The sequence below is a fragment of the Phalacrocorax carbo genome, chromosome 3 (assembly GCF_963921805.1).
Source record: "Phalacrocorax carbo chromosome 3, bPhaCar2.1, whole genome shotgun sequence".
In the NCBI taxonomy this organism is placed as follows: Eukaryota; Metazoa; Chordata; class Aves; order Suliformes; family Phalacrocoracidae; genus Phalacrocorax; species Phalacrocorax carbo.
This window is the reverse complement of record NC_087515.1, coordinates 127,306,546-127,332,619: the sequence shown is the minus strand read 5'-3', so window position 1 is coordinate 127,332,619 and position 26,074 is coordinate 127,306,546. Positions and strand designations below refer to the sequence as shown.

Below are 26,074 nucleotides of genomic sequence, written 5' to 3'. Positions count from 1 at the left end.
TCAATATTAAATACGAATCTCCATGTGCCCTTGTAAAGAGAGCACGGGCATAGAGCCACTAACAAGGAGCAACACTGTGCTGTCTGAATCCGGTCGTGTTTAGAGGACAAATGGAAGGATAATGCCATACAAATTAGGAAAGGGAAAAATAAAAGAGGGAGATGGTACTTAAGTACGCAAACTGCATGTGTTTTATGTGACAGGACACTACTGAGCTTAATAGCAGTGTGAGCTTTATGCTTCATGCACAGAGATTCATTGATTTAATATTTTGTTTTATTATTATTGTGATGAATAAATCCTTCTGCTCACATTTAAAAACCCTTATGGTCCAGGGACAATGAGGAGAGAAAATTGCTTTGATAATTGCAAAATAATCTTTCACATTAGTCCTGTTGAATGCCTGAATTCTGCAAAATCTTCGCATTGTGTCTGCTGAAAAACTGTGTACTCCTTCAGAGTTGAAGAGTGGGGATTGTTCTCCTTGGAGTTGCTAATGGGTGTTATTTGTGGGAGAAAAGTACGTTTCTGTTGATGGACGTTAATGCTTCTTTTTTTACTCTGCTCTCATCTGCACGTCTATTGTGTTGGAGGCCCGCTGGCTTTTTGGGGGACTTTGACACACACGCAAGTTGCTGCGTGTCGGCTTCGAGCCACACGCTGGGGTTTGTATGCTATGGAGGACGGTCAGTACTGCTCTGCTCAAGAGGAGGAAATTGTCTTGTGCCTCTTTGGGGATGTTGGGTGGTAGCACCGTCCTCATGGCCAAGTGCCCGGGAACGGTTGGAGCACAGCGAGCTTCTGCTGGGGTCCTTTCTGAAGGAGCGTGTTGGTCTGATAATAGGTATGCTTTCTTTCCATTTTTCTCATTCCCAAAGAGCCCAAGTCTCTTGGGATCTCTTACAGGAGGCTTAAACCTTTGGAGCTTCCAGGCGACCCTCCCCTCCAAAGTGCAAGTTGCCCAGTCCATATTCAGACAGGGTGTTTAAATCACCTTGGGAGTCTGTAGTGTTCATCTCTATGGATGGTTCAGTGCAGTAACGATACAGAAACTCACCTGGGCTTCATCAAACAGCGACAGATCCTAAGACCTGCTGCGGAGAAGAGCAACAAGAACTTAGGGAGTCAAGGTGAAGCTCCATTTGAGCCTCGGTGGCTGAGATGTGGGGTGTGCTAGTCAGGGGAAGAGCCAGGTGGATACGTGGGGTTGGCAAGAAATGCAAGCCCTTACGACTGCTGACGTCAAAAGAAACTGCAGAGCTGTGAATCTGATTTCCTTATGGGGGAAGAAAGTGACTTTTGATGGGGAATACTGAGTTCTCTCAGATCTTGAAGCAGTGCTGTAACTCTTTGTAACAAATAAATTCCCAGTAACACTGGGGTGTAAGGAATTGCCCTGCATTCAGGTCCCAAAGCACAGAGCTACGCAGAGGAAACTTGGGGGGAAGAGAAGCAGGCGGGGGTGGATTTGGGTGCCCCCCCATGCGACTGAAGGGGTCCAGGCACCATCTGACTGCGAGGAGCAGTGCAACAGCAGCACGTGTGCGTCAGCATGATCCATGATCAAAGCACCCGAAGCCAGAGGGTTATTGAGGTAAATCGCAGGCAAAGCAACGTGTGTAGCATGTTCTGGGCTGAAAGAGCCCTCGGAAGCATAACGTAGTCCTGAGTCCCACCGGGTGCGTCTTGGTGGGACTTGGACTATGCTTTAGCTGTGCAGCTTTGTGTTAGCAGAATACCCAAAGGAGAATTGGGCTTCCTCCTGTAGCCTTACTGCATGGGTAGTTAGTTCATTGATCAGTTCATTGAAATTTCGTTTGCAAACTGTTCTGCTTGGTTGTGATTTGGTCTTCCAAAGCAAGTTCTGTTGGTTTTTTTTTTTCCCCTGGCAGGCTGGGAGTTAATGAAGAGCAAAGCTTGAAGCTGTGTTGGATCTTTGACTCCTTCATGGATAATGAGATAAACAGGGCTACAGAATATATTTGATTTTTAAAAAACTTTTACTTAGCTATAGATTTCTTGTGATGGCATAATTTACTAAAAAATCAGTAAGATTCCTTAGCTGCACAGGAGTCTCTGATGAAATATTCTGGCCCTGTACCGAGCCTGAAGTGACTAAATGCAAATATAATTTAATGTAAAGTTGCGTGTGTAGTCATTCAAGGTTGCCCCTGGAAGAGATGTCGGTAGATTACCCTCTAATTTAAAGCGCCTTTGTGCCGGAGCTGAGCTGTTAAATAGTATCACAGCAAAAACCAAAGGTTGTAAGTGAGAAGTCTTGTCTGTGCAAGCTTAAAAACTTGTCTGCAGGTGTTTGTATCTGTGGCCATGCATTAGGAGAACTTCCTCAGACAGAAGAACCTTGCAACCACGGCTTAACGCCTGAGCACCTTCACTGCAGCACTTACACAGTTTTGATGCATCCTTCACGATTGGTCCTTCAAGATGTCTGTGGCATCTGGCAAAGTCACAATATACTCAGGGAATTAAAAAACTGCCCAGACCACCGATCCCTGCCAGCCGTTGAGCTCCGCTCCCTTGTAGCAAGGGTGAGAGCCCTCCTGTACTCAGCGTTGTTGCGGCTGCTGAAGCCCCCGGCATGGTGCTGCCCGCACCTCCCCAGCAAGCGCTGCTGCTGTTTCCATGCTTATGGCGAAGGAAAGGGGAAAGGAATTTGGATTAAGTCTCTGGTCCGAACAGGTGGAAAGACTGCACTAGGGTTTGAGGGAGGTGGAGATACTTGGCTGCTGCTCCCGCACTGCCCCTGCACGCACGTTAATCTTGGAAAGATTTTCAGTGGCAGAACAAAGAAGGAGGCATTAAGGAGAATATCTGGCTTGATCTTCGGATAGAGACTCCCAGCTTCCCCTTTCAGCATCTCTGTGCTCGGGATTTCTAAACAGCGTACAGGCGCTGACAGGAGAAACCTCACTCTTTGCTTTGCAATTCCTTGACAGCATTTTCATCCGCATGAATAAAAGTGAAGGGAAACAAATGAAACAAAACACTCAGGCAACCACACATCCAGCCCACGCAAATGGTAATAAGATGCACCCAAGAAGATGCAGATCCTGCCGTGCTTTGTGGTGTGCTCGGCATCGATGTGCTGCTGCTTTCTGGCTGCTGCAGGGCACTTGCAATTCATAGGCAAACTTGCAGTATAGATGCAAGCCCAGATGCTTAATAAACCCTGGATGTGGTTTTAGCAGCTTCTCAAATCCTCCAGAGCTGGTTCACCATCCGGCTTCCATGCGGCTCTGAGCAGGGCATGGATTGGGGCAGTGGGACAGGAATCATTTTGCCAGTTTCTGCTCTGGTTTTAATCCTAAAAACCTAAAAGAATGAGTTGAGCTTGAACAGCCAGAGTAACCTGAAGAGTTTGTTTTAATACATTTAATATGTATTTCACAAGGCTGCCAGTGCTGCATAAGCCCTTGGTTCAGTGGGGAAAGCACAAAGCCCCGAGCAGCGAGGTGATTAAGCTGTGGAGCAGCTTGCACTCTAAACAGCCACAGATCCTCTAATGCAGCAATTAAATTAGCCGTTTCCCTTTCAGAAACTTCCTTAAAGCCCTCCAGGAGTCACAGTCCAAGCCAGGGAAGCAAACAGTGCGCGCAGCAGCCTCCCCTTACCTCCTCTCCTGCCCACATTTCTCAGCCTGTGTGTCATGCTCTGGAGATGGGAGTAGACTGGAAAAGGGAAGGCTGAGCTCAGGAAGACCCTAGATTTCGTTATAATCTCAAGTTAAAAAAAATTCTTGGCCCATTTTTATGTATCGTCTGCCATCTGACTCCAGCATCATCGGCTCAGTCTGTCTCTTAAGCTGGACAAAGATTTATTTTTAACACTTTTTTCCCTCTGTCCTTAGTAGCATAAGGAGAAAGCATCTCATTTTAAGTAAAGTTTTTCCCAGCCAGAGAGAGGAGCAGCTGCTTTTGAGCTATGAGGGCTTAGTACTGTGTTGCCAGTGCAGCGACCTCTGCTTGCCAAAGGCCACAGAGCTCCACGCAACATGAGAAAAAGGTTTGTGGAAGACAGACAGCTTCACGTGGACAAATGCTTCGCCCCTTACAGGGGTGTTTGAACCTGGAGCAGTGATTTCCAAACAACGTTGCCTTTATTTCTGAAACCTTGTCTTATTTTTTCTCCTGTCCTGAGCCCTTCGCGCGCAGCTCAGAGTGGCTGCCTGCTTCACTGGTCTCAAACCCATCGCTTTGGATGCGTGGGCTGCGGGGTGGTGGCACCATCGGAATCGTTGCTGGCTGCTCAGCGACCCGCCTGCAAACTTCTCAAACGATGTAGTGCCATCTGAGACCTGAGCTGTTTGAGCCGCATGTGTTGGAGGCAGAGGAAGAGTGAGATTTATCCCCGTTAGCTGATAACTGAGGTTTTGTGGTGCTGGGGGAGGTGTGCTGGATCAGGACTATCCAGTTGTGCCGTCGTTGTACTTTGTTTTGAGCCAGTGTAACATCCCTCCTGCTTTCCCAGTAACGACTGGCTTTTGGCTGGGTTATTGTGGAAGCCCAAGGGCTTTGCATGGGCTGCCCGTGTCATGCATGGAGTGTTGCGTATGAGCCCAGCTGAGCTGCAAAAGGGCTTCCCACATTTGGGGCTAAACCTTATTCAGCCCGAGCCAATATTTTCACAACCTGTGCTCATGTTCTAAGAAATTACAGCCTGAACTTCCAACTCCTCTTTCTTTTCTGCGTGTGTGCGGGTCCTTCATTGGCAGAGCCCTGGCTGGAAAAGCCCTGCAGCAGTTTGCTTTCTCCTCTTCCTCCGGGGTTAGGTGGTGTGTGCTTGTAGGCATTTCTGAGCAATTTAGCTGGGTTCACTGCCAATGCCAGCTCCTGTGGCTTTCGGCAGTGACTAATCCTTTCCTTCAGCTTTGTTACAGAATAAGTAGCTGGCTTTGATCTCTGCAGCCAGTTCCAGTGGCGTAACGTCCTTTTCTGCTGGCTTGGTGGCCGGCTGAGAAAGCTCATTCAATTTAGCTGCTTGTTTAAAAAGGAATAATCTTTGGAAAATTTCTAATCCGGAAGCATTGCTGCATCTGCAGACCTGTTTGGCTGGCTGCGGAGTCCCTTGACATGCCACTTGTTAATCAGGAGCAGACGGGGGAAATGCCGTCATGACTTTCCCTTCTGCTTGGGCAGCATCCATAGAACCGCACTGTGCTGAGCTCGCCATGGGAAGGATGGATGCCTTACGTTTGCACATCCTTTCTACCAGAAATATTTGAAGGCGCTTTGGTATGTCCATTTTAAGGAGCATGATGGGGTCCCGCAGTGATGTTTCTGGCTAAGAGGAGGAACAGAACCTGGTCAGACTGTAACATCAGTGTGTAGCTTGCCATGGTGGCACCACGAGCTTCTCTGCTCATCCTTCAACATCATGTTTGGTTTTCTGGTAAGGGCAGAGCCAAACTTGCAAGCTAACAGCTCGCACAGTCACCAGTAACTTGAGCTGAACTGGAGTGGTGTGTGTGATCCAGGGCCAGGTCCTCAAGCCGTGAGTTAACCAAGAAAATAAAACTCTCCATAGTGATCACACCACCATTTAAATCGATTTTTTTTTTTTTTTGCTTCCTGGGAGCTTTGCATAAATACCAGCTCAGGTCCTGATTCGATCAGGTACTTAAACGCGCGCCTAACCCTTCCCTGGTGGCATGACTTGTGCTTTGCTGGGTGGACTCACCTGCTGAAGCTCCGCCGTGAGTCAGGGCTTTACACTGGGCACTTACTGCTTTTCCCTACCTTACCCTAGCTTGCAACTCTTGTGTGCAAAATCAGGAGGAATCCAACTTAACTTTCAGGTCCTGGTTTGTATATGGGAGTGGGGAGCTAGAGGTTTGCTTCCAGAAGGAACAATTCAGGCTATGCTTTCTGTGACAAAGAAAATCAGCTGAGAAAATCACCTTGGTTCTTAGCACTGAGTCACTTTACACAAGAGATTTGCACCATCCGTGGGTTAAATGGGCCCCAACCAGTGCACCAGCTTTACCGGCGGTGTATCACAGGTTTACAAGTTCGATTTCTCAATGGGAGCAATTTTATAAGGCAGGGCGATGTTACATGAAAACGTCTGTGTGCTGCTGTCGGGTACGTAGCACCACCTGCTGCCTGCAGAGCAGGGTGCTGCTGGAGAGGCGGATTAGTTCTCAAACCCTTGGGAGTTTTTCTGTCTCAATATACATTTTTACCGTTGTGTAGCAGAAGAGGAAGGAGCAAATTTGCTGCTTAGTTTACCTGCGATGCTCAAATCCAGACGCCTGGCACTGCAGGGCCTAAGTAAAGGTGCAGCGATGCATGAATGTACGCTGATAATGTAACAAGCACTGCTGACTTCTTAGGGATTTGCGCTCTGAATATTAACTCAAACACCCTTGCAATACTCCACTGCTATGGCCTAAAACCAGTGCTTAATTCTCTGGCTTGCCATATGCTGCTTTGTAAAAGCTTTTCCATAGACAAAATGTTACTGTAGCCTCAGCTCTCTGAATTCCCTTGGCTTAGGATGTAGTTAATGGGGTCGGTGACCAGAAGGAAGGTGTTACTTCGGGGCACTGGAAAGAAGAAGCAAGGTGGGGAAGCGTCCTTGTACACTACAGTGTACATAATTAGATGGGTTTTCTCAGGCATAAAAGCTTGAAAATATCATGGGTACCAACCCCCCTGTATTGAAGCCTTTAACCATCAACACGAAAGCTGTCTGTGCATCTCTAAAACACTCTCCACTCCGGAGCAGACTCTGTCATGACCGCCAGGGAACAAAAGCAGCACGATAGAACATGGCACAGGAGTCAGTGCAGCAGCAAAATACTACATTGTTTTCCTAGGACTGGATTCCTGCTCCTGCTAGGGTTTGCATGGTGGCCTGCATGTGCCTGTTTAAATAACAACAGAATATTTAATGTCCCCAGATTTCTCAAGCATGGGGAGGAACACTTTTCCCTCTTTAAGGCAGATGTACCCCATCTGTTGCCAGCAGTACCATCTTGTGATGCGGTACCACGAGAAATGGATGGCCCCCAGGCACAGGAGAGAAGGAGCGAGCTCTAGTCACCAAGGTCATGAATTTGGCTTTGGCTTGTTGGTATTCAGTAGATGGGACAAAAGGAAATCTGTGCTGTTAAAGTTTGCTGGAATAGGAGGGACCTCGTGGGGCATCAGGACAACAAGGAGACACCTGTGAAGGGCATGAGAAGGTTAGAAAGAGGAAGATAACTCTTGGATACAAGGTTAGAGAAAGAGATGAGAAGCAAGAGAGAGGTTTTAATCACTCTGCTTGTTATTACGTGTCTGGTGTAGCTCACAGGTGCCTCCCCAAGCTCTGTGAGATCGATCAGCAAAGATATTGCAGCTTTCAAATAGAAGATGGTGACTTATTCCCCAGTTCGCCGGTGGGCTGGCGACGGTGCAGCACAGCAGCCACAATATTATTCACCTCCTGGACAGTCTCTTACCCCTTTTCCCCACGGTGCCTGCCTGTATCTGGCGAGGAAGCAGATACTGCTCTCTCTTATCTAACTGATGGATGCTTTTTCTTCAACTTTCTTGAAATCAAACTCTGTAGTTAGCGATAAGGCATGATGGATCTCCCTGCCGCGCTGTGTGCACAGAGTGCTCCTCTCTCCAAAAAGCAGCGCCTGGCTCCTTCCTGTGCTTCTCGAGGAGGGGGCTCATCAGTAAGCAGAAAAGTGATGGAGTAGCTGGATTCAGAACCAAGGGCTGCAGTTTGTTTTCCCGTTGTCTTGACTGCTGTATGCCTGGATTCAGTCCTGGTTCACTATAAGTACCCAGAAAGGATGGAATGGTTTTTTTCTTCATGATGGCAGTGAGGGGATGCCAATTTAGAGAACTTTACTCGAGAAAAAGCAGTAGTTTTAAGTCACTTCCATCCATTTAAAGCCTTGCATTGATTAATGAAAATCAGTGTTACCCTGTGAAGAAAGGTTAGGAATATTTCCCTTCTCCTGAAATTGGCACAAAGACCATAAGCAACGAGCTAAGGGCATCTTGCTAATAAGCCAGAGGGAAACTGAAGCACAGAGAACAGAAAGCCATCATCACTAAAGTGTGCACTCATATGTCTCCTTATAAGCTCGCAGAAATGCTGTAGAAAGCTGTTTTCACCTATTCCCAGATTTACTGACAGCAAAAAGATGGTAATTCTGGTGAAGCTGTTCTTAGACTTCACAGATAACACTTTCAGATCAAAATAGTTTAGCAAAGTCTCCAGGTTTCTGAATGCTTATCTGAATTGAACTCTAAATTTTCTTGAGGTTCGTGTAGGAAAGGGAAATGGGTTTTGTTCTCGACATTGAATGTTTAAAGCATTCTGGGCAGGGAGGTTCAGTTTTTGCAACTTCGATGTGAAGGGACTAATCGTCACTTTGATCTCCCGAGCTGCCTGGAGCCCCGGCTGGTGGAAATCTGCCTTATCTCTACAGTAAGGAACAGCTCCATCTTTTACTGTGAAAGAAGAGAGCTAACAGAGAGCAAGAAAAGCACTTTTCTGGGGAATATAACAGCTGTAAGCTAGATAATTCTTTGCAATAAGGCTCATTTTTCTCTTGCTCTGAATGCAGGTGACAAAGCAAATTGGTTTCAAAACCCTGGTAATAATGAGGTTGAATTTTATCAGAAATTTAGGGAAGGAATTGTTTTTAATTACAATTCATTTATGTGAACTCTGTAATTTCTAACACATGCTGGCCCTTAATTGCCAACCGGTACTGTGGATTGTGGGAGGTGGTTGTGGTAGGCTGTATTCATCCCGACCGTGTGTTTGTCAGTAATGTATTAACTACCTCTTGGTGGAAGTGTTTGTTCCCCCCTTGATTTTATTTTAATTTTTAGTTGACTAGTGGGAAGAGTTTAAATAGATCACTAAGTAGTAAAAGTCTCAGGGCAAGCCTGGCTTTGAAGAACATGATGTTGCCCATCGCCAAGCCCATGGCTTGGAGAGCATGGGGATGGTCCTCCTCTTGCTGCTGCCTTCTGCTCTTCTGGTGGAAGCAGACGGTGGGCTGGTGCGGGCCATGGACCAGGTGACGTAGGATCTGGCAGTTGGGATCCAGCAGTTGAAGCCTATGAGCAAAGGGAGAATCTGCAGAAACCCATGTGGGGCTTCTGTCCTGGTTTGTCATCCACTGGCTCGGCCGTGTCGCGTGAGAAGGCATTTATTGCTTGCTGAGGGGAGATTGTGTGTTTGGTGAAACTGCCTTTCCCCTTTATTTGACCATGTTCAGGGTAATAATATACTGCCCCTATTTGCTGATATTTGAGCTGTTGGAAATTGCTTTTCTCCATGAGCTGTACTCATCCCAGATTAAAATGAGAGACCAAAGGCTGATTAGGGAATCGTGGTGTGGGGTTCCTAGTTCTTCTCTTCTAACATTACATAAAAGAGCTCTCATCCCTAGACAATGGATTTGAGGACAGACACACTGGCAGAAAGCTGTCTTCATTTCATCCAGACCCATCAGAACTTCTGTGGTGAGATCTTGGTCTTCTCATCTTGGAGGTCCCCGGAAAGCATCCAGTCTGGAATAAACCTGGACGCCAAAAGAGGGTTTGCGTGCCTGAGTGCTCTTTACGGTTGCTGCTCCCAGCCACATAAGCAATAATAAATCCTCTGTCCTTCAGCCATCAAAAAAATAACCTACCTGCAAACTTGATGGCTTCTTGGCTCTGCTTATATACCAAGTTTATATACCAACTTTTTTAGTAGCTGCTCAGTAAGTTAATAGTCTGACCCCACTTCCTCCCTCGGTTAGTTGAGATATAATGTTCATTTTGATGCCTTCAGCCCCCAGATACGAATGCCTGTACTAAAGCTCTTCTAGGAGGGGACACAGCAGCTTTTAAATGCTGAACAACATCACCGAGCATCGTTAGATGTAAAGTATTCCAAACAGGGAGTCGTACCAATTTTAACAAATTTCAAAATAATTGCATCTGCTCTGCTGGGCGTTTTGTTTTACTGCTGTAGTGGAAATCCTGCCTGACAGATACTGAGTAGAAGGAGAAAGAACCCACTGAAGAAGTAATTGCACAACAATACTGAGGATTTGCACTACGAAAGTCTCTGTTAATTAAAGCAGCCGGGCTGTCGGCCAAAGAGCAAAGTGTGGAAAGGTAAGCTCTGCCTCAGTGAACAGAAAGAAGATATTTCCAGTAATCCCCTGGGACCACATCCCTTGGGTTTCCAGCACTTTCTTCTTCCACCAGAGATGCTCTGACTCTCCGTTGTGCATTTCTGTATCTCTAAGATGGATGGTGCTGCGTTTCCTTCCCTTTTGATGCTGATGACCTGGTATTGCACGGCAGCTGATGGCTTGGCAAGAAGAGGATACCTCAAGGGTGTTCCTAAATCACCTTGCTGACTTTTACATGCTCTCTGTCTTGCAGATGAGATGTGACAGCCCCTCTCAGATCCATCGCTGAGCTCTCGGTCCATTTGCTGCCAGACTTATCAGCGTGGACCAGGGGACTAGCAATGTGTCTTTTCCAATGAAATTAGAACTGCGTGAATTAGCAGAGTCTTCTCAAGAGTCAAGGGCTGAGAGAGATCTGAGCTTCAATACTTTAGAAGTTTTGGGGGTTCGCTTGTTTGTTTTTTCTTAAATAAGTTGAGGGAGTTGCAGTTTGTGCATCTTTCTTAGGCTCTCTTATGGCTGTTCCGCGCTCTTGTGTGGCTCTTCCAAGGAGGCCAACATACTGAGATTGTACCTCCCGACACTCCTGCGGTGAGCGCTCCAGCTGCAGAGCACAGGTGGGAAAGTGAGGCAGCGTCATTGAATATTTTTGCCAAAATAAGGTCGGTCTTTCCCAGTTGGTTCCTCTGTGAGCTGGTCGGGTTTTTCTTCTTCATCTGTACAGGCTATATTACATGGCATTTCTGTGGTTCAGTTCAAGTACAGAAATTGGATAGGCCTGGCCGTGGGCTCTTTCCTGGCCTGTTTTCACTCTGTTGCTCTGAATTTCACAAGCTGCTCTGAAAACAAATTAGCCCAAGCGGCATGCAGCAGTCCTGGCTGCAGATATCACTCCAACCTCGTGCATCTCTGCCCTGTGTGGTGCAGCACCAGATTCCCTGCGACACCCAAAACAGATCCAGATGAAGCTAGCCTGATGTGCTCTCCAGGCTCTGCCAGCCTCCGGGAGTGGGCCAGGACGCTGTGAGGATCTGCAGCTCCTCTGCTGGCAGAACCAAACTCCTGCTGAACCCCAGGAGTTGGAGTTGTCTTAAAACTGGCGCAGAAGTGTGGTATCCCAGGCTCACTGGCACTACGCACATCTATTCCTGAGCTGTTGGTATCTACCAGCCCAGCTCTGGAAAGTTTTTGCTACCCACAAGCAGTTTGAATCCCCCATCCCTGAGCTCCAGGCACTAATACTCCACCTTGTGAAAAGAGCTAAACGACGTTCCTGCCCTCTTTCTGTCTCTTTGTGTGCTCTCTTTTTCACTTGCGAGGGCTGGTTAAAAATGGCATGCCTTTGGTACAGAAAATGCAAGGCAGGTGTCCCCATTTCATCGGGTCTCACCTCTCCCTGAGCATCCTGCTGGATCTTGTCCGGGAAGAGCTCAGGTGCCCGGGTTGGACGGAGACATGAAGCTGGAGAAGGGATGCTGTAGAGATGAGGTCATATTAGCTTCCCCTTGAACTGAATTTTATAGCGCAAATAAAATTTATTGGAGGCGGGAAACAGGGAGGCTGACCTAAGCCTACCGTTTTTTTCTTGTATTAAATGATACAGAGCTGTGCTTCTCCAGCCCCGAGCTCCTGAGAGCTCCTCCTCCGGGTCTCAGCATTATGTATCCAACCCTGTTGTATCACCACTTAATTGATGCTGCGCTGTCAGGCGTTGGGTGAAATCTGTTCGTTTTCATGACTTAGAATCGGAAAGGGCAATATTCCTGTAATATAGGACTGACCTTTGAAAATCCTCTAACGCGTTATTTCCATCCAAAGGTCTTTGAGTTGGTAGCAAATGTTTGTCAACCTAACAGCTGCCCTGTGAGATTAGGAGAGATGGCACCAGTTTGTTAAAATGCAGCCACATCGGCTTGGAGCATGCCAGTAGTTTCAACAGCGCGTTATATCATTACCCCAAGTTTTAGAAGAGCAAGCTGTTTTATCCAACAACCTTTTTGCTATTAAAACTACCACTCTAGCAGCTGAGGGATATTTGGAGAGGAACAAGAGGCACAGAGGACGAAGTTCAGAGCTGAGATAGAGTGCCACAAGCAAGAACTTGTAGATGGAAAGGGTAAAATGAAGGCTGAGAAAACAGTTTTTCTGAGAACATATTTCTGTTGTTAGGATGAGCGTTTCAATGCTGTCGCCAGAGAAGTCTTGGTGGCTGGGTCACTGTCGTCCCTGCAGAAAGCTGGATGCGATGGCACACATGGCCTCTTGCAAAGGGTCCCTGCAGGAGCCGTGGAGAGCAGGACAAGCGCAAAACCTCACAGCAGAATCAGCGTCTGCTAAGGGTCATGCTGCAGGCCCCTTCAACACCGCCGCTTTGAAATTGCAGCAGAAGCAGGTGGTACAGCATATGGATGTTTCCAGTTTATTTGCCCTGCTTTGTAAGACAAATAATTGTGTACGGATGCCCCTGCTTGCATTAAATCTGTGCGTGCTCTTGCCACAGGCACTCCTGCTGCCGCCCATCGTCTCCCCAGCGTATTTCGGCTCTGTGCTCTGGGACTGCTTCTAGGCTGGGTGGAAAACTTAATCTGAATTTTCAAGTCTTGGATACCAAGACAGGATTTGCCAGGTGAAAGCAGGTTTGTGACGTTCGTCTAGCTGCAGCTTGAAAGAGCATCGATAAAGAGCCACCAATTCAATCACCTGTGGGAACATGGCACCTTTGGATAACGCCAATTTAATTGCAACAAACCCCCCCACCAAACCCAAAATGGGGGTTATCAGTATCAAAACCCTAAGCGTGAGATCTTCCCTCCTCACATGGCTTTCTCTGGTTTCACAGCAAACAGCCACTTGAAAATCAGGCTTGTGATCCCAGACGTGCTAATGGAAGTTGGGTCCTGAGCTTTTCTCTCCCCGCGCGCTCGGCAGTTTTCCCCTGCGAGCTTTCGTGTAAAGCACAGAGTGGAGTTTCAGGAAGTTGAGAAAGGAGTGAGACGAAGCAACGGGAGATGAGGTATTTGAAAGCCTCAACTGCAAGTGACAGCATGTTATCCCAGGGACGTTCTTTGGAGCCAAATAATTACAAATAATTGTAAAATAAATCTAATCAGACAACCAACTCAATGTGCACCTTTAATTGCACAGCCACTAGCAGGAACACACAGAGAGAATAAAAATAAGTGAGTATCTAGATCCCTTTAACGTTAAAATAAGCATTCTTCTCCTTTAGGTTCTCTAGAAAGATGCGACAGCTGCACCCATATGAAAATGAATAAATAATCAGTTTTATTCGTATCACAAGCTGTATTCTCATCTCAGAGATGAGCAACCCACTGATAGCAGTCGAGTAGTTTAAAGAGAGCCCAAGCGTTTGTACATATTATGTGCATGGACACAGTATCGGTTTAAAAAAAGGATTTCCAGTAGTATCTGCCGGTGTGGTTTTGTTCTCAGTGGGGGATGATTTATGCTTGGGTTTATGTTGCATTATTTAATTACGCGTATTTTAAAAATGCATCTGTTTTGCCAATTTATATGCAGTATATGCTGCCTTTGGATAGCTTTGTAGCTAAATAGCCTTTCAGTGAAACTCTTCATACCTCTGGAGATGAGTCTTAAAACAGTCAATAAATCCTTTTCATTCAAATTTTGAAAATGCCTTAAATTGGAGGTAGCAAAGCACAGAAGTCTGCAGTGGAGCTAGGCTGGTTCAGGGCACAAACTGTTTCAAGGTTAGGAGGAAGAGCTGGGGAAGGAGCAGCAGAATAATTAATGCATGAGAAAGGGGATAATGATAACTTTCCAATCCAGTTTTACAAGCAAAGATTAAACGGAAAACAGGAAAGTGAAGAATTGCCAGGGGAAGCCACCACAAGAACCAGGGACGTGTCATCGGGCAGTAGATGACTGAAGGAACATCCCACTAAGAGCCTTTCTGAAGAGCTGTTTTCAGGTGGACATTCCAATAAGCGACTGATATTTTCAGTTCAGGTGCCATCAAATCAAGCAAGAGAGCAGATGCCAGAGAATATGTATGAGGTAGGTGAGAACTGATGTGGAAGAGGTCTGGGAATGAGCACTGGAGGAGAAGCGCCATCTCCTTTCTCCTGCCTGCCCTCTCCCTTGTCCGGCTGCGGCAGACGCTGGTGTGGCACCATGCGGAGCCAAGCGCGGCGTGGCCTGGGCCTCATCCAGACTAGCTGGAGCGGAGCTGGGAGCCAGCTGGGCACGGCAAGGCTGTTCTGTGGGGAGAGACCAGTCACAGGAGATCAGTCATCCCCTTATGGCTGCAACTCGCATGCAGGTAGATCCGAGCAGCCCAGCTCCCTCTCCAGGATGGCTTTGGCCAGGGTAACGGGGCTTGTTTAGGAGCTGTGGTCACACCCATGCCTGTTTATCAATATCTTCTGGATCTGAGTGCATTAACCCTGGGATAATGGCAGATTGTTGGCTTTACACCTTACAGAGCTGCTTTCTGCATCTGTGATTTTGCCTTTGCATCCCAAGGTTTTTAAACATTAATTATAAACGCTCATAATCAAAAGAACATCCATTTCTTTACAAAATGCTAAGAGCTGCCAGTGCTGGTGGTCTTACTGGAGGGAGCTTTAACACCATGTTTATGTATGTGTCAAAGTGCAGGGATGCAATTTCCCCTGGATTTGCAGCTCATCAGGAACTCTCAGAAACAGCCTGTAGTCCCGTGTCACGCTGCTCTCATTTCCTCGAGTTTTTGGGTCTGATCTGGGAATGAGAGCATGATATTGGGGAGGAAAAGCATAATCCCGGGGGCTTGGTTATGGCGGAAAGGCCATGCTAGCATCCCATCTTTGCCTGTTGCCTGCCCACACAACCCCGCAGCTTCATGGCGTGCCGGGACGAGCATCATGTTGTATCGGGTAAGGCCAGATTTTTCTGTTTCTCATAAAATGAAGAATTGCTGGCTGAGCTCAAGGCTTGGATCTGTGCTTATCAGTGTGGTTTGGGCTTTGGAAAGCAGGATGCTGGCTTGGATGAATTTCTGTCCTCTGCAAATGGGGAGGGTTTTCTCATGGTGGGTGTTGAGATTGGCAGGAGGAAAGAGTTCTGCGTGAGCAGGGCAGGGGCTCGGAGCCACTGGGTTTGATGCTGCACTTTCAGGAGGCAATTGATAGTCTTCAAAAAGCTCCACTGTAGTTGTCCTTGGGAAGGGCAGTCAAATAGATTTGAGGCCTGGGCTGAGAGCCATGGTGATCTTGCCAGCTTTTGTGGAGCATCTCAGCTTGCCCAAGAGCAGGTAGTGGTAAAACACTGAGAAAACGGAGGGGAAAAGACTGTGGTCTTGGTCAGAACCGCATGATTCACACAAATGTTATCTAGCTAGGAACGGGTAGAGGCCTGCAGAGATTTTTGGTGGCATCTGTAGCAGTGGCAACAGCTCCGCTGGTGGCTTCTTGACAGCTGCCTTGGCAAAGAGCTTGGCTTCTCGTCACGCAGCCAAAGCGCACACGCGGTGCCTACCTTGGGACTGGCCTCTCTTCACTTTTCAGCTCCCTGATGTGTTAAATGGGGGAAGGATAACACGGAGCACGAGAGAAATCATGATCAAAGTCATCTTTGAGACAGCGAACCTCAGGTGTGTAGTTTCCCTGTGGAGCCTCTGCCGATGCCAAAATCCATGCCGTAACCAGGGATGGTTACATAGCCCTGTCTGACATTCCAAACTTGCTCGATTTCCAGCTGGTCCATGCAAACCCATTGTGACAGCTGCCCTCCTGAAATAATACACAGCTTCAAAGATGCTGCCGTTTCATGGGGCCAGGCAGACTTGTTGTCTTCCTCGTCCGCATCTCTGGTTGTATTTGCAGAGGAGCAAGTGCCAGTCTGATCTAACACCTCAGTTGCAGAGGGAGCAGGTCATGGAGTCAGCCGTGGTAAAAAAAGATGTGATTTATCCTGCTTATGCATACGTGAATATGCACATGCACATAACTACTTCTAAAGAGTCTTGTAACTAATCTTCTGACTCAGCACACGTACGCTGATGCGTAGAGGGAAGGGACCCGGGTATATCTGGTTGTCTGTGGGTCTTAAGGGCTGATCTGGACAACTTTCTTAATCAGAGGATGCCCAAATTTGTCCAACTAGGAGTTGAAAGTAAATGGCTGATTACAGAATAGTTTCAGGGATACTTGATACCTGCTCATTGTTCCCCTCTGCTGGAGTTGGCCATCTCCTGAAGTCTGCTAACAGAGCCCTCCCTAACTTCAGTTAAGCCTAATTTGGCTGATTTTTAATTGCATTCCTTACTACGTTAGCCAACGGGAGCAGCTGCATGTGCTGCGAGCCAGCAGACACATGGGATAGCTGCTGCAGAAGTCTTGTCTTCCCGTGTGCTTTCTGCAGAAAGAAAAAGCCGTCTTCAAGGTGGATGGCAAGCAGCCCGCTCGACTTGAAACAAGGATGTGGGTGGGATGAAGATCATCAGCTCCCAAATGCGCAAATCTGCCTTCCTCGATGGGTGGGGACGGTGACGGTGGCATCTCTGGAGCCAAGTCCAAGTGTTCAGGCTGCTCACCAGTGATCTGGGAGATGCCTTAGCCCTTTTCTTCGTGGAGAGGATCTGAACTCCTACCTGCTCCTCCATGCGGAGTAGAAAAGCAGGGTCCTCGTTGGGAGCTTTGCTCCAGATGAGGTCCTGGGAAGTTCCTACCCCTGTGGTCAGCGCTGTCCCCATCAGGCTAAGCTGCGCTTTGCAGAGGGCTTTGCTCCGGTCCAGTGGATCAGTCCTTGTGACAGCGGGGAGCAAAAGGGCACAACCCTGGAGCCTCTGGCTAGGGCGCTCCCCTGCAAAGCAGGAGGCTTGCTTCACTGAATCTTATTAATAAATGTTCAGAGTCAGTGCCAAGAAAAGGGATTGGCAGTGTTGTAAATCTGCATCCTTCCTGCAGGACTGCGCTGGCAGGAGCTCTCTGCTTTTTCTTTCGAAGTGTAGATCGAGGTCAGCTCTCCAGGGAGAAGAGGCAGATGCATTTGGCTCCTGCATCTTCAGTGCTGTACTTCTCAACTGCATGGTGAAAGGGAGCTCGTGGTGTCCCCACCCCAGTCTGCCGGTGGTGCTATTTTTCCTTAGCCCATTTAGGCTGAATTGGCACGTATTTGGGAATGATGGACATGGATCCTTTTCCCGAGAGCTTGTTCTTTGTCTCCCCAAATTATCCAGCCCCCCTAAGGGCACCCTTCTGGGTTTTTTTTTCTGGTAAAGACCTCACATGAGCTATGAGGTTCCCACTTTCTTGCAGAGTTTGTTCTTGGCCCAGAAATCAATTCAGTTCACTAAGTTGAACTGCCAAAACTTCTCCAAGGGCATAGATATTCTTCATGTTTTCAACATTGAATTATATGTGACACTTAATGTAGAGCTTAAGCATAAAGCCTCACTAGCAAGGAGACTGCTGGAAGATACTGATTTTACTGTATTTTTGTATTTGTGTATAAAAACATACTATAAAGTATTGGTTAGTGGCATTATTGATGGGCAGACTCTGGATTTATGCTCTGGTTTAGTTCTGTCTAACATTTTTAAGATCCATTTAGCCAACGTAGCTATGAACAACACCAGGAGCAAATGGGCTTGCATAGGGTTGTGGGGTTTTGTGCTCCCTGAGTCAAAAAAAAACACCCCATGTTGTGGAACCGAATCACCTTGAATTGATCTGCTGAACAGAGCAGAAACTTCTGATGTGGTGTGTCAGGTGCTCGGGGGCGTTTTAGGTCTTGCAGTTTGTCTCAGAAGTTTCCAGACTCTTTAGGAGGTTCATGATATTGAGCTGGGGGCCATTTAGCTGATGACAAAGTGGTTTTTTAAAAAAATTATTCCCAAGGAAAAGCCCAAAATAACCAAAATAAAGACAGAAATACACAATCCGGGGTAGTTTTGAGTCTGGAGGGGCTGGGCTTTGCAGGTGTTTGGAGCTTTAACATTTGCTGTAAGGGAAGGTGGCTTTTTGGTAAATGCATTTGTGTTTTTCTCGTAGCTCGATGGCTGATTTTGTGTCCTACTCACTCTTTTAACCTCCTTGGGTCAGGGTAACTGCTGACTGTTTTGCCGGAGCACAGCATTACAGCTTTGCTGAGGGAACATCTTTTGTTGGGTTTTGATAGAGCTCTTGGCTCAAGACCGTTGAGAAACAAGATTGTAGCTAAATCGGTCATTAAAGTGATGGAAGGGCAGGAGAAACAGCCCTGGGGGAGACACTGAGACCTCAATCTGCTTGAGAACAGAACAGAGAGGCGGCTTGGTTACACCACCTGTGTACATTTCTGGGGCGGGTGAGGCCCACCAAGGAGCAGCAGCTGGGAGCTGAGGGCAGATAATTCACGAGGAGCAAGTTGTTAACGTTTGAGAGTGAATATCTCAGAGGAAAGGTGGATTCCTTCACTCTTGATGTCATCAAATGGAGACAGGATGCCTCCCCAGCAGAGATACTTCTACTGGTGATGGCTCAGGTCTGAGATGAGGTCCCTGTGACCTGGATAATATAGGTGACTTGAAAGTCCATTTTGGCTTAACTTACTGCTGTCAACCCCACCAGCCATCCGCCTCTGGTTCTCCAGAAAGCATTGAGAGTCCATCCAGTGCCATGAAGTTTGAACTGGATTTGTAATTTGGTCTGAGTTGTCATTTCACAGCCATTTTACGGTGCTGTGTGATGAGAGTCTTCCAGAGGAAGGGTGGCTGCATCAAGTCTCCCGGTCCACCATGTAAGGGGGTCACACAAGATTATCGTGATGAGCTCCTCTGGCCTGTAAATCCCTGAATTTGGCAGCATAACATGCCTTTTGTCTGTACATATAGATGTGTGGTCACCATAGTGTCTGCTGGCTTTTTCCCCCCAGCCCCACATGTGGTGGAGAGAAATAAATCCGTTGTAGCTGGAAGAGTGCTTTGAGATACCTGCGGCTGAGGACACAGCACAGTAAGATGTCATTCAGCTGTATTTTAAGGGTGTGACAAAGTCATGAAAAATTGCTAAATCTCACTTAATGCCATGTGAGGGAGAGGATTAGACTAGTTTTGTATTTTGCTGGTATAATAACCCATCTTTTTTCACCTGGCCTAGTAAGCGTCTGCGTACGTTTGTGCCCATAACGCCCATTTCATGCCTGAGAAGTCTGGTGGGTTTAGAGGCCCGTGGAAATGTAAAAACTTCAGAAGAGAGGAAAATGTTTCAAGTCTCTGAATCAAATACCCTTTCCATTCCTGCTAACCTCTTTTTTACAAGATTAGTTGCTTGTATTAAAGCAGAAAAGTTTCCCAAAATGTCACTGTTATCTTTCTCCAGAGTTGTCTTTTCCGTCTAACAACGCGATGCCCTCGTTTCTGCAGCTCGGGATGCAGCGTATGCAGTTCAAGATCAAAACCCGGTCTTGCCTGGGGAGGCACCACATTTAAACTGTCTCAGGGAGATAGACAGGAGGAAGATTTTGAATCTTGGCCCCATCGTTCCCATCTCAGATCGCTAGATTGCTGCCCGCAGGTCCCCGAGCGCTTCCTTGGTGTCATCGCCCAGGGAAAAGCGCGGGGATTTACAAAAGCCACTGAATAGTTGTCTGATGACGGTTAGCTGCATCCTGAAAGTGCTGTAAATTGGGATGCTTTCTTTGAGAACAAGGCATCAAAGGCAATAGCTTTTAGTTGCTTCTAACTTTTGCCGGAGCTAATGTGATGAATTGAATGTGCTGATCAAGGCTTGGAGGCATCCTGCTCCTCTGTAGCAGCCTTCTCTTTAGGGAAGAGTTTAATGCCAGTGCACTGATGTCTCTATCCTCTGGGGACCCCGATTTCAGTCATTTGAGGTAGGATCCGCTTCACTTTCTCAATTGACAGTAGTTGCATCATGTTGTTGTTCAGCAAGTTACGGGGGAACAAGTCAATCAATGCACTTGCTGGGTTTTTCCTTGGGATCTATCGATTTACAGGGCGCTTAAATCTTAAATACTCCCGGATGAAAGGCACGAGCACACCTATTTTCTGTGAAATGCAAAAGCTGAAAACTGACACTTCTAGACCTGCAAAGCTTCAGACTTGATGGCGTAACCTGAAATGTGCCCGTTGCAGAAATGTGCCACGTTTTGCATCCTGCCTAGATCTTTACAACGCAAGGGGGTGGGCCTGACTCCGAAGCTCCGGTGACAAACATCCCCAGCTTTGCTGGGTCATTGGACCTCTGAGCTAAACCGCTTCACCTCTCTCTTCATTTTGAAGAGCAGCCAAAGCTCAGATCTGGCCCTGGGTTCTCTTTGACCTTTTGCACAGTCCCTTTGGAAATGAGTGGCACAAAAATGTACGGTTGCTGAGGGGGCTCTCTCTGGCAGCAGAAGAGCTTTAAAAGTGGCTTGACCACGAAATGCAGGACAGAGCTGTGGGCAAAACCTCTGTGCTGCCGTTTTCAGCTTTGGGGAGCAGAAATGAGTTGATGTTTGTAGATGTGGTACCCGAATCTTTCCTGAGAAGCTGAGATGAAGACCCGTGGTGAGTAGGAGTCTGATAAATTCAAAGCAGTATCCACTTCCCAGCGCATCGGTGAGGCAGAGAGGGGTTTCTGCTGCTCGGCCTGGTGGTTCTTACTCTTCTGTCCTTTATCCATCCATCCATCATCAACTGGCAAGGCAGGACCTCACCTGGAAAGCATGATCTCAATTTGCTGTGGACTTAGTCCAATTTCTGCTGATCCTAAGGGGTAAGACACCCACAGGCTTCACCGAGGTCAGCCTTTCTGAGGAAACACCATCGTAACGGCAGAGACACGGCGTGGCACGTGCTTTTTAGCAGAAGGCTAAATTATGTATCGGTGCTGGGTCTAATAACTTGGCAAACTTCCTAGAAGGCAGGATCAGCAACGGGGGCAAGAAGTTGGTGGTCATGAGACTTATCAGAAGAAATGGTGTTGCTTTTAGAAACCCATCTTATAACGTTGTTGAGCTGGAGAGAGAGCGATGACCTGTTCCCAACTGGTCCAGGCTGGAATTTACTGGAGGGGCCCTTGCCTGTGTCAGAAACCATGAAATCTCCTCTCGGGTGGTTTTTGCAATCGCTGCCAATCCTGAAGTTGTCATGGAGCAGTTGAGAGATGGTGTGCGGGGTGGGCTGCCCACGCGCTGACTGGGAAAGGAGCCGGCCACATGTGGGAGGCAGAAAATTTCCTAAGGCATTTAACCACTCACATAATAAAAATGGATCCTGTAAATGCCACGATGCACTGGGTGATTAATTAGAAAAGGGGTGGAAATGGGGGCTAGCGGCTTTTTAGTTAAAAAGGTGAAATGCCTGTGTCCCGCTAGAGGCATTGAGCAGCCCCCACCAAGGTCTGGTTTGCTGCCCTGTGCAATGTTTTTGGTCTTGTCATCGCATCGGTTTGCCAAAGGGCTCTTCCCTTTGCAACTCTGAGCAGGGCCCAGACGCCCCATCTAGAGCCACATCCCCTCTCCTGGTCCTCCCGGTGCAGCTGCAAGAGCACTTGGGTTTGCTAAAGCCATTTACAGATACAGCCGTGGTGATGTAGGAGAAATTCTGAATTCTCCTTTTTGACAATTTGGGGACCACTCTTGGCTCCTCTTCTTTTCTGGTTGACACATCCAGAGGATGCCCGCAGCATGTTGGATTTGGTGATGCTTCTGTGGAGGTGGTTTTTACTGAAGCCTGCACTGGCCTCCTCGAGCCTGGGCCTTCCTTGGCCTCCAGGGCCAGTGCCTTAGGGCTGTACCATTCCAAACCTCCTGGTTTTTTGATTACGGTCTTACCAGCTGCCTCCCCCAAATCAGCATGTGGAGTTGCCTCCTCTCCCGCTTCCCTCCTCATCACCCGTTCCCACCAGGATTCCTGCAACCTCTCTTTTCCAGCAGAAGCTGTCCCTGGGAGCATCTGCTGGCTCACGCTAACTCTGAAAATAAATACAAATGCCATGCTGATTTTTGTTATGCTTCTCCACCTTGGGAGGGAGAGGGGGATGAAATTCCTGTGCCGGCATTGTCTGTCTTTGCTTTTGCCTTCTCTCCTACGGGCTGTAATTGCATCGCAGCCCTCCTGGGGAGGGAGTGCTGCCGGCTCGGCTCTGGCCCTGCTCCACCACGGCTTAGAGCTGCATAATTTGTTCACCTCCCTGCAATAAATTGTTCGGGCTTTTGATGGACCTTCAGTGAAATATTTTAATGTGTTCTTGTCGAATGTTCCATTTCTCCCCCCCAGCAGCTATCGACAGATGAAAGCACTAACACTGGCTTTACATGGGAATTTAATCGTACCAGCTGTCATGCAGATCCCCGATACAAATACTTTTCACTGTTAATGGTTTCAGTGTGGGCTTTTTCTGTGTGATCAAATATAATCTTATTTAATTGAATTTTATTGCCGTGATGCCTTATTCTTTTCACCAGGCTGGACTTTATTTCTAAATCAAGAGCGATTGTTCAGAGGAGAGCCAGAGAAATGACCGGAGGGATTGAACGGGATGGGAAGCCCAGAATGAACTCAGTGACTATAGATCAGCCAGGGCGGGCAAAAAGTGTTAAAAGCAAAGGAGAAAAAGGGTCCAGCGTGGAAGGGGCAGTCAAGAAGAGGGAGAAATTCAGCCTGTTTTTACACGTGTATGGCTGGGGATAAGGGAGATTGCACAGTGGGAAGGTTGGAAAAGTTTGGAGAGGGGGAGACGTTGCAAACGAGTTGTGTCCAGGGCAGAAATTGTGGGTAGCTGCAGAAACAATCCTGTTCTGATCAGCGCTGGAGAAATGCTGCAAGGGCCACTTCTCCAGCGGCCGTAGGAGAGACGGGCCGTGGCTGCCGTGTTTTCAGCTCTGGCTGATGCTTCGTTATTGCAGAGCCACCCTCCTGCGCGCGAGAGGGCAGGGGATCGCAAGCACAGCCAATACAGCTGGTACCTGGCATCGTGGGGACTGGGTTCGGCTTCGGCAGTCCTGCGAGTCGGGCAGGAGGCTGCGGTAAAAGGGCTGGAAGGTGGAGCTGGCACCAGAGTGAGATGATGCTTTTTGTTTAGAAAGCGTTTCCCCATCGCAGGGTCTACGAAGCGGTGCCGAAACACTGGACCGCCACAGCTGGAGTGTGCAGCCCCAGCCCCTAAATCGCTTCTCTGTGCATCTAGAGCCACTGTAACTATCGTGTGTTCATCTTTTAGGTTGTCCGCACAGAGAAAAACAGCCTGAACAACCGGTTCCTGCCGTGGGACGAGATCGAGACGGAGGCCATCCTGTCCATTGATGACGATGCTCACCTTCGCCACGATGAGATCATGTTTGGGTTCCGGTGAGTAGACCCCACACACGTAGCCTTTGGAGCCAAACTGATGTCTTCTGCATGCAGGGCCTGCTTAGGTGCAGCGTGGCCTCATGTCTAAAGCCAGGGCCAGAATTAGGACTAGCACATCCCTTCCTGTGGCTTTCCAACTCAATTTCTTGGAGGAGTAATACGTGGCAATGAACTGTTTAATGACTGCAGGTGGGTGGGCTGATTTCAGGTTGTCCAGGCAACCCTGATTCTCACGCTTCCTAACCTCAGCTCTTCAACTTTTGCTGTCCTGATGACGCTCCCTTGGTGGTTTTGGGGGGGTGCATGGCTTCCTAGGGTGGAAGGAAACTGGAAAACAAGTCCAAGAGGCTGTTGCACCTCCATTCTTCGCGTGCTGTTGGCAAGGCCAGGATGTTCTCAGCTGCTGGTGCTCAGCTGCTTGCGGTGGGCTGCCGTCCTCTTCGCTTGGTGTGAGATTGGGACGCGACAGCTATTTTGGCAATTTTTTCTGCAGAGGATGGAAAAGACAGATGTTACACAGAAAAGGCTGGTGCTGGTTGCTCTTATTCCCATTCCCTTTCTGCTCCAGCATCTTTTTCCCTTGACTTTGCCCTGGCAAAAAGCTTCCGACGGGGCTAAGGGAGAAAGCGGTTACGTGGACTCCCGCCATGGGAGGTTTCTGCCGGCTGCTCCTGCAGCTCGCACAGCTAAACCTTGCCGGCTGCCAAAGAGGTGCCGGGGAGCGAGGATGGCACGAGGAAAGAGCGCTGGCGCTCGTTTGGCTGCGGCTCATCAGCCTGCCAGGCCAGGAGCGGGGGCTGCGGTTGCTAATCCGAGAGCACCCAGCAGCTGGCTGGGGGGCGGGAGACGGGGACCAGCTCTCCGCTCTCACCAAAACACGTTGGCTCATGTTTGGGAGGAAGATTAAAAGGAACTAAATGCCTGGAAACCCAACAAGCTCTCACTGAAAGATGAGAAATGAGGTGTTAAAGTGATTAAAGCAGGGGAGTAGGCGTCAGGACTCCTGCCTTCCCTTCCATGCTCCATTTCAGGCTCTTTGTCTGAACTTGGCCGTTTTCTCCCCCTCTTTGGTCTCCGTTTACCTTTGCTTTACCACAGCGCCTGGCTGAGGCTTTGCCGATTAGCCCTGGACAGCATCAAATGAAATTCTAAGTGCCGCGTATTGCTCTCACTCATACCCCTGCTTACAGACACCTTGTCCCCACAAAGCCTCCCTGTGTTAATGCGTTCAGCCAGGGAGGACAGGGTGCCTCGCGACTGAGTGAACCTCTGCCCGTAACAACTGTGTTTTGTTGAAACTTCGCTTCAGGCTGTAATTCTTGGGGTAAAAAGCCTCGTCTTGCTCCACTTGCTGCTCAGGAGTGAGCTGGAGGCGGGCGCCTGAAGCAAACCTTTCTGAGGAACGCACCCAAAATTATTTTCTGGAGAAATCCTTATTTTTGTGGCTGAGCTGGGAAGGAAAAAGCGTCACGTTCATGGGAAAGTGAGACGTGGGAGAAGTGAAAGGGAGTGAGCAGTTTCAACTCTGGCTTTTCAAAACAATCACACTGGATTGACAGAAGCTGCAGCAAACAAGTGCTTGCTGGGAGGATGGTGCCAGGGAAGCTGCTGCTGGCGTTAATTACTCGGTTTTCATTACCAGGCTATATCGGAGTTTCATTAATTTGAGTAGAGGATATAACGATAAACACATCTCTGGTCCTGGCTGTGTCAGTAAGTGTAATGAAAGCTCGGGGCTCTCGGAAGCTCGGTCTTGTCAACAGCCTGCGACTGCCCTGCAGCCATCGCTTCTGTAGCTCTCCACAGGAACGGGAGCTGCGGGAGGAACCAGCAACTCACAGCCACCAGGGGAAGAAACCAAAAAGGCCACTTTCTGCCCTTTTTTGTGCCTGTGGAGAGAACCCTTCTGTGTCCAAGAGACTCCCACCTGGGACTCGTTTCTTGTAGTCCGGAGTCCCTGGGTTTGGAGGTGCAGCTTGGACACGAACCGTTAGCGAGGTGGGATCGGGCGACCCGAAGGAAGCCAGCACCCCTGCCAGGGGAAGCCGGACTTATTTCCCAGGTTAGGCATTAGGCACCGATGGTTGTTTTAATTATTCTTGACGGTGTTGCAGCTCTCCTGAGGGAGTCCTCTTGAGGAGAGCAAGCTTCAGATGCGAGCAGAATATTATGCAAGCCCACACTCTCACGTGCAAAGCTCAGGATTTAACTGCCTACAGCTCGACTGCGAGCGTGCGTTAGGGTGAAGGGTGCACTTACAGCCCCTGTGGTTTTTCCTGTAAGGACAGTGCCCAGGAGGCAGCTGGATGCTGGTTTGGGATGGGAAGGTGGCACTCTAGGTCTTCTGCCTGGAGACACCAGGGTCTTCAGCATCTCAGCAGCTTTCCTGAAGAGAGCTTGATGTTATCTCGACTTTACAGAGGATGAAACTGAGCTTCTGGGAGATGGAAGGTCCCTGGGTTTTGGGGAAGAAGCCAGGAGATGCTGGGTTTCTCCCAGGCCGAGCCCTGGCTGCTCTGGACTTTTTGTAGAGGGAAATAAGAGAGAAGCAGTGCTGGCATATGTGTCGCGCAGTGGTGCCCCTGCATGGGCTGCGGGAAGCTGGTGGCAGA

At 48.3% G+C, this 26,074-nt stretch overlaps 1 protein-coding gene across 5 annotated transcripts in view; it reads left to right on the top strand.

Moving 5' to 3' along the window:
- Positions 1 to 26,074, top strand: part of EXTL3 (exostosin like glycosyltransferase 3) — a 141,097-nt gene that overhangs the window by 110,511 nt on the left and 4,512 nt on the right. For all 5 annotated transcript variants that reach the window (XM_064448305.1, XM_064448301.1, XM_064448304.1 and 2 more), the window contains one exon: positions 23,332 to 23,459. In XM_064448305.1, the coding sequence (XP_064304375.1) occupies positions 23,332 to 23,459 (128 nt within the window). The remainder of the gene's footprint in view (positions 1 to 23,331; positions 23,460 to 26,074) is intronic.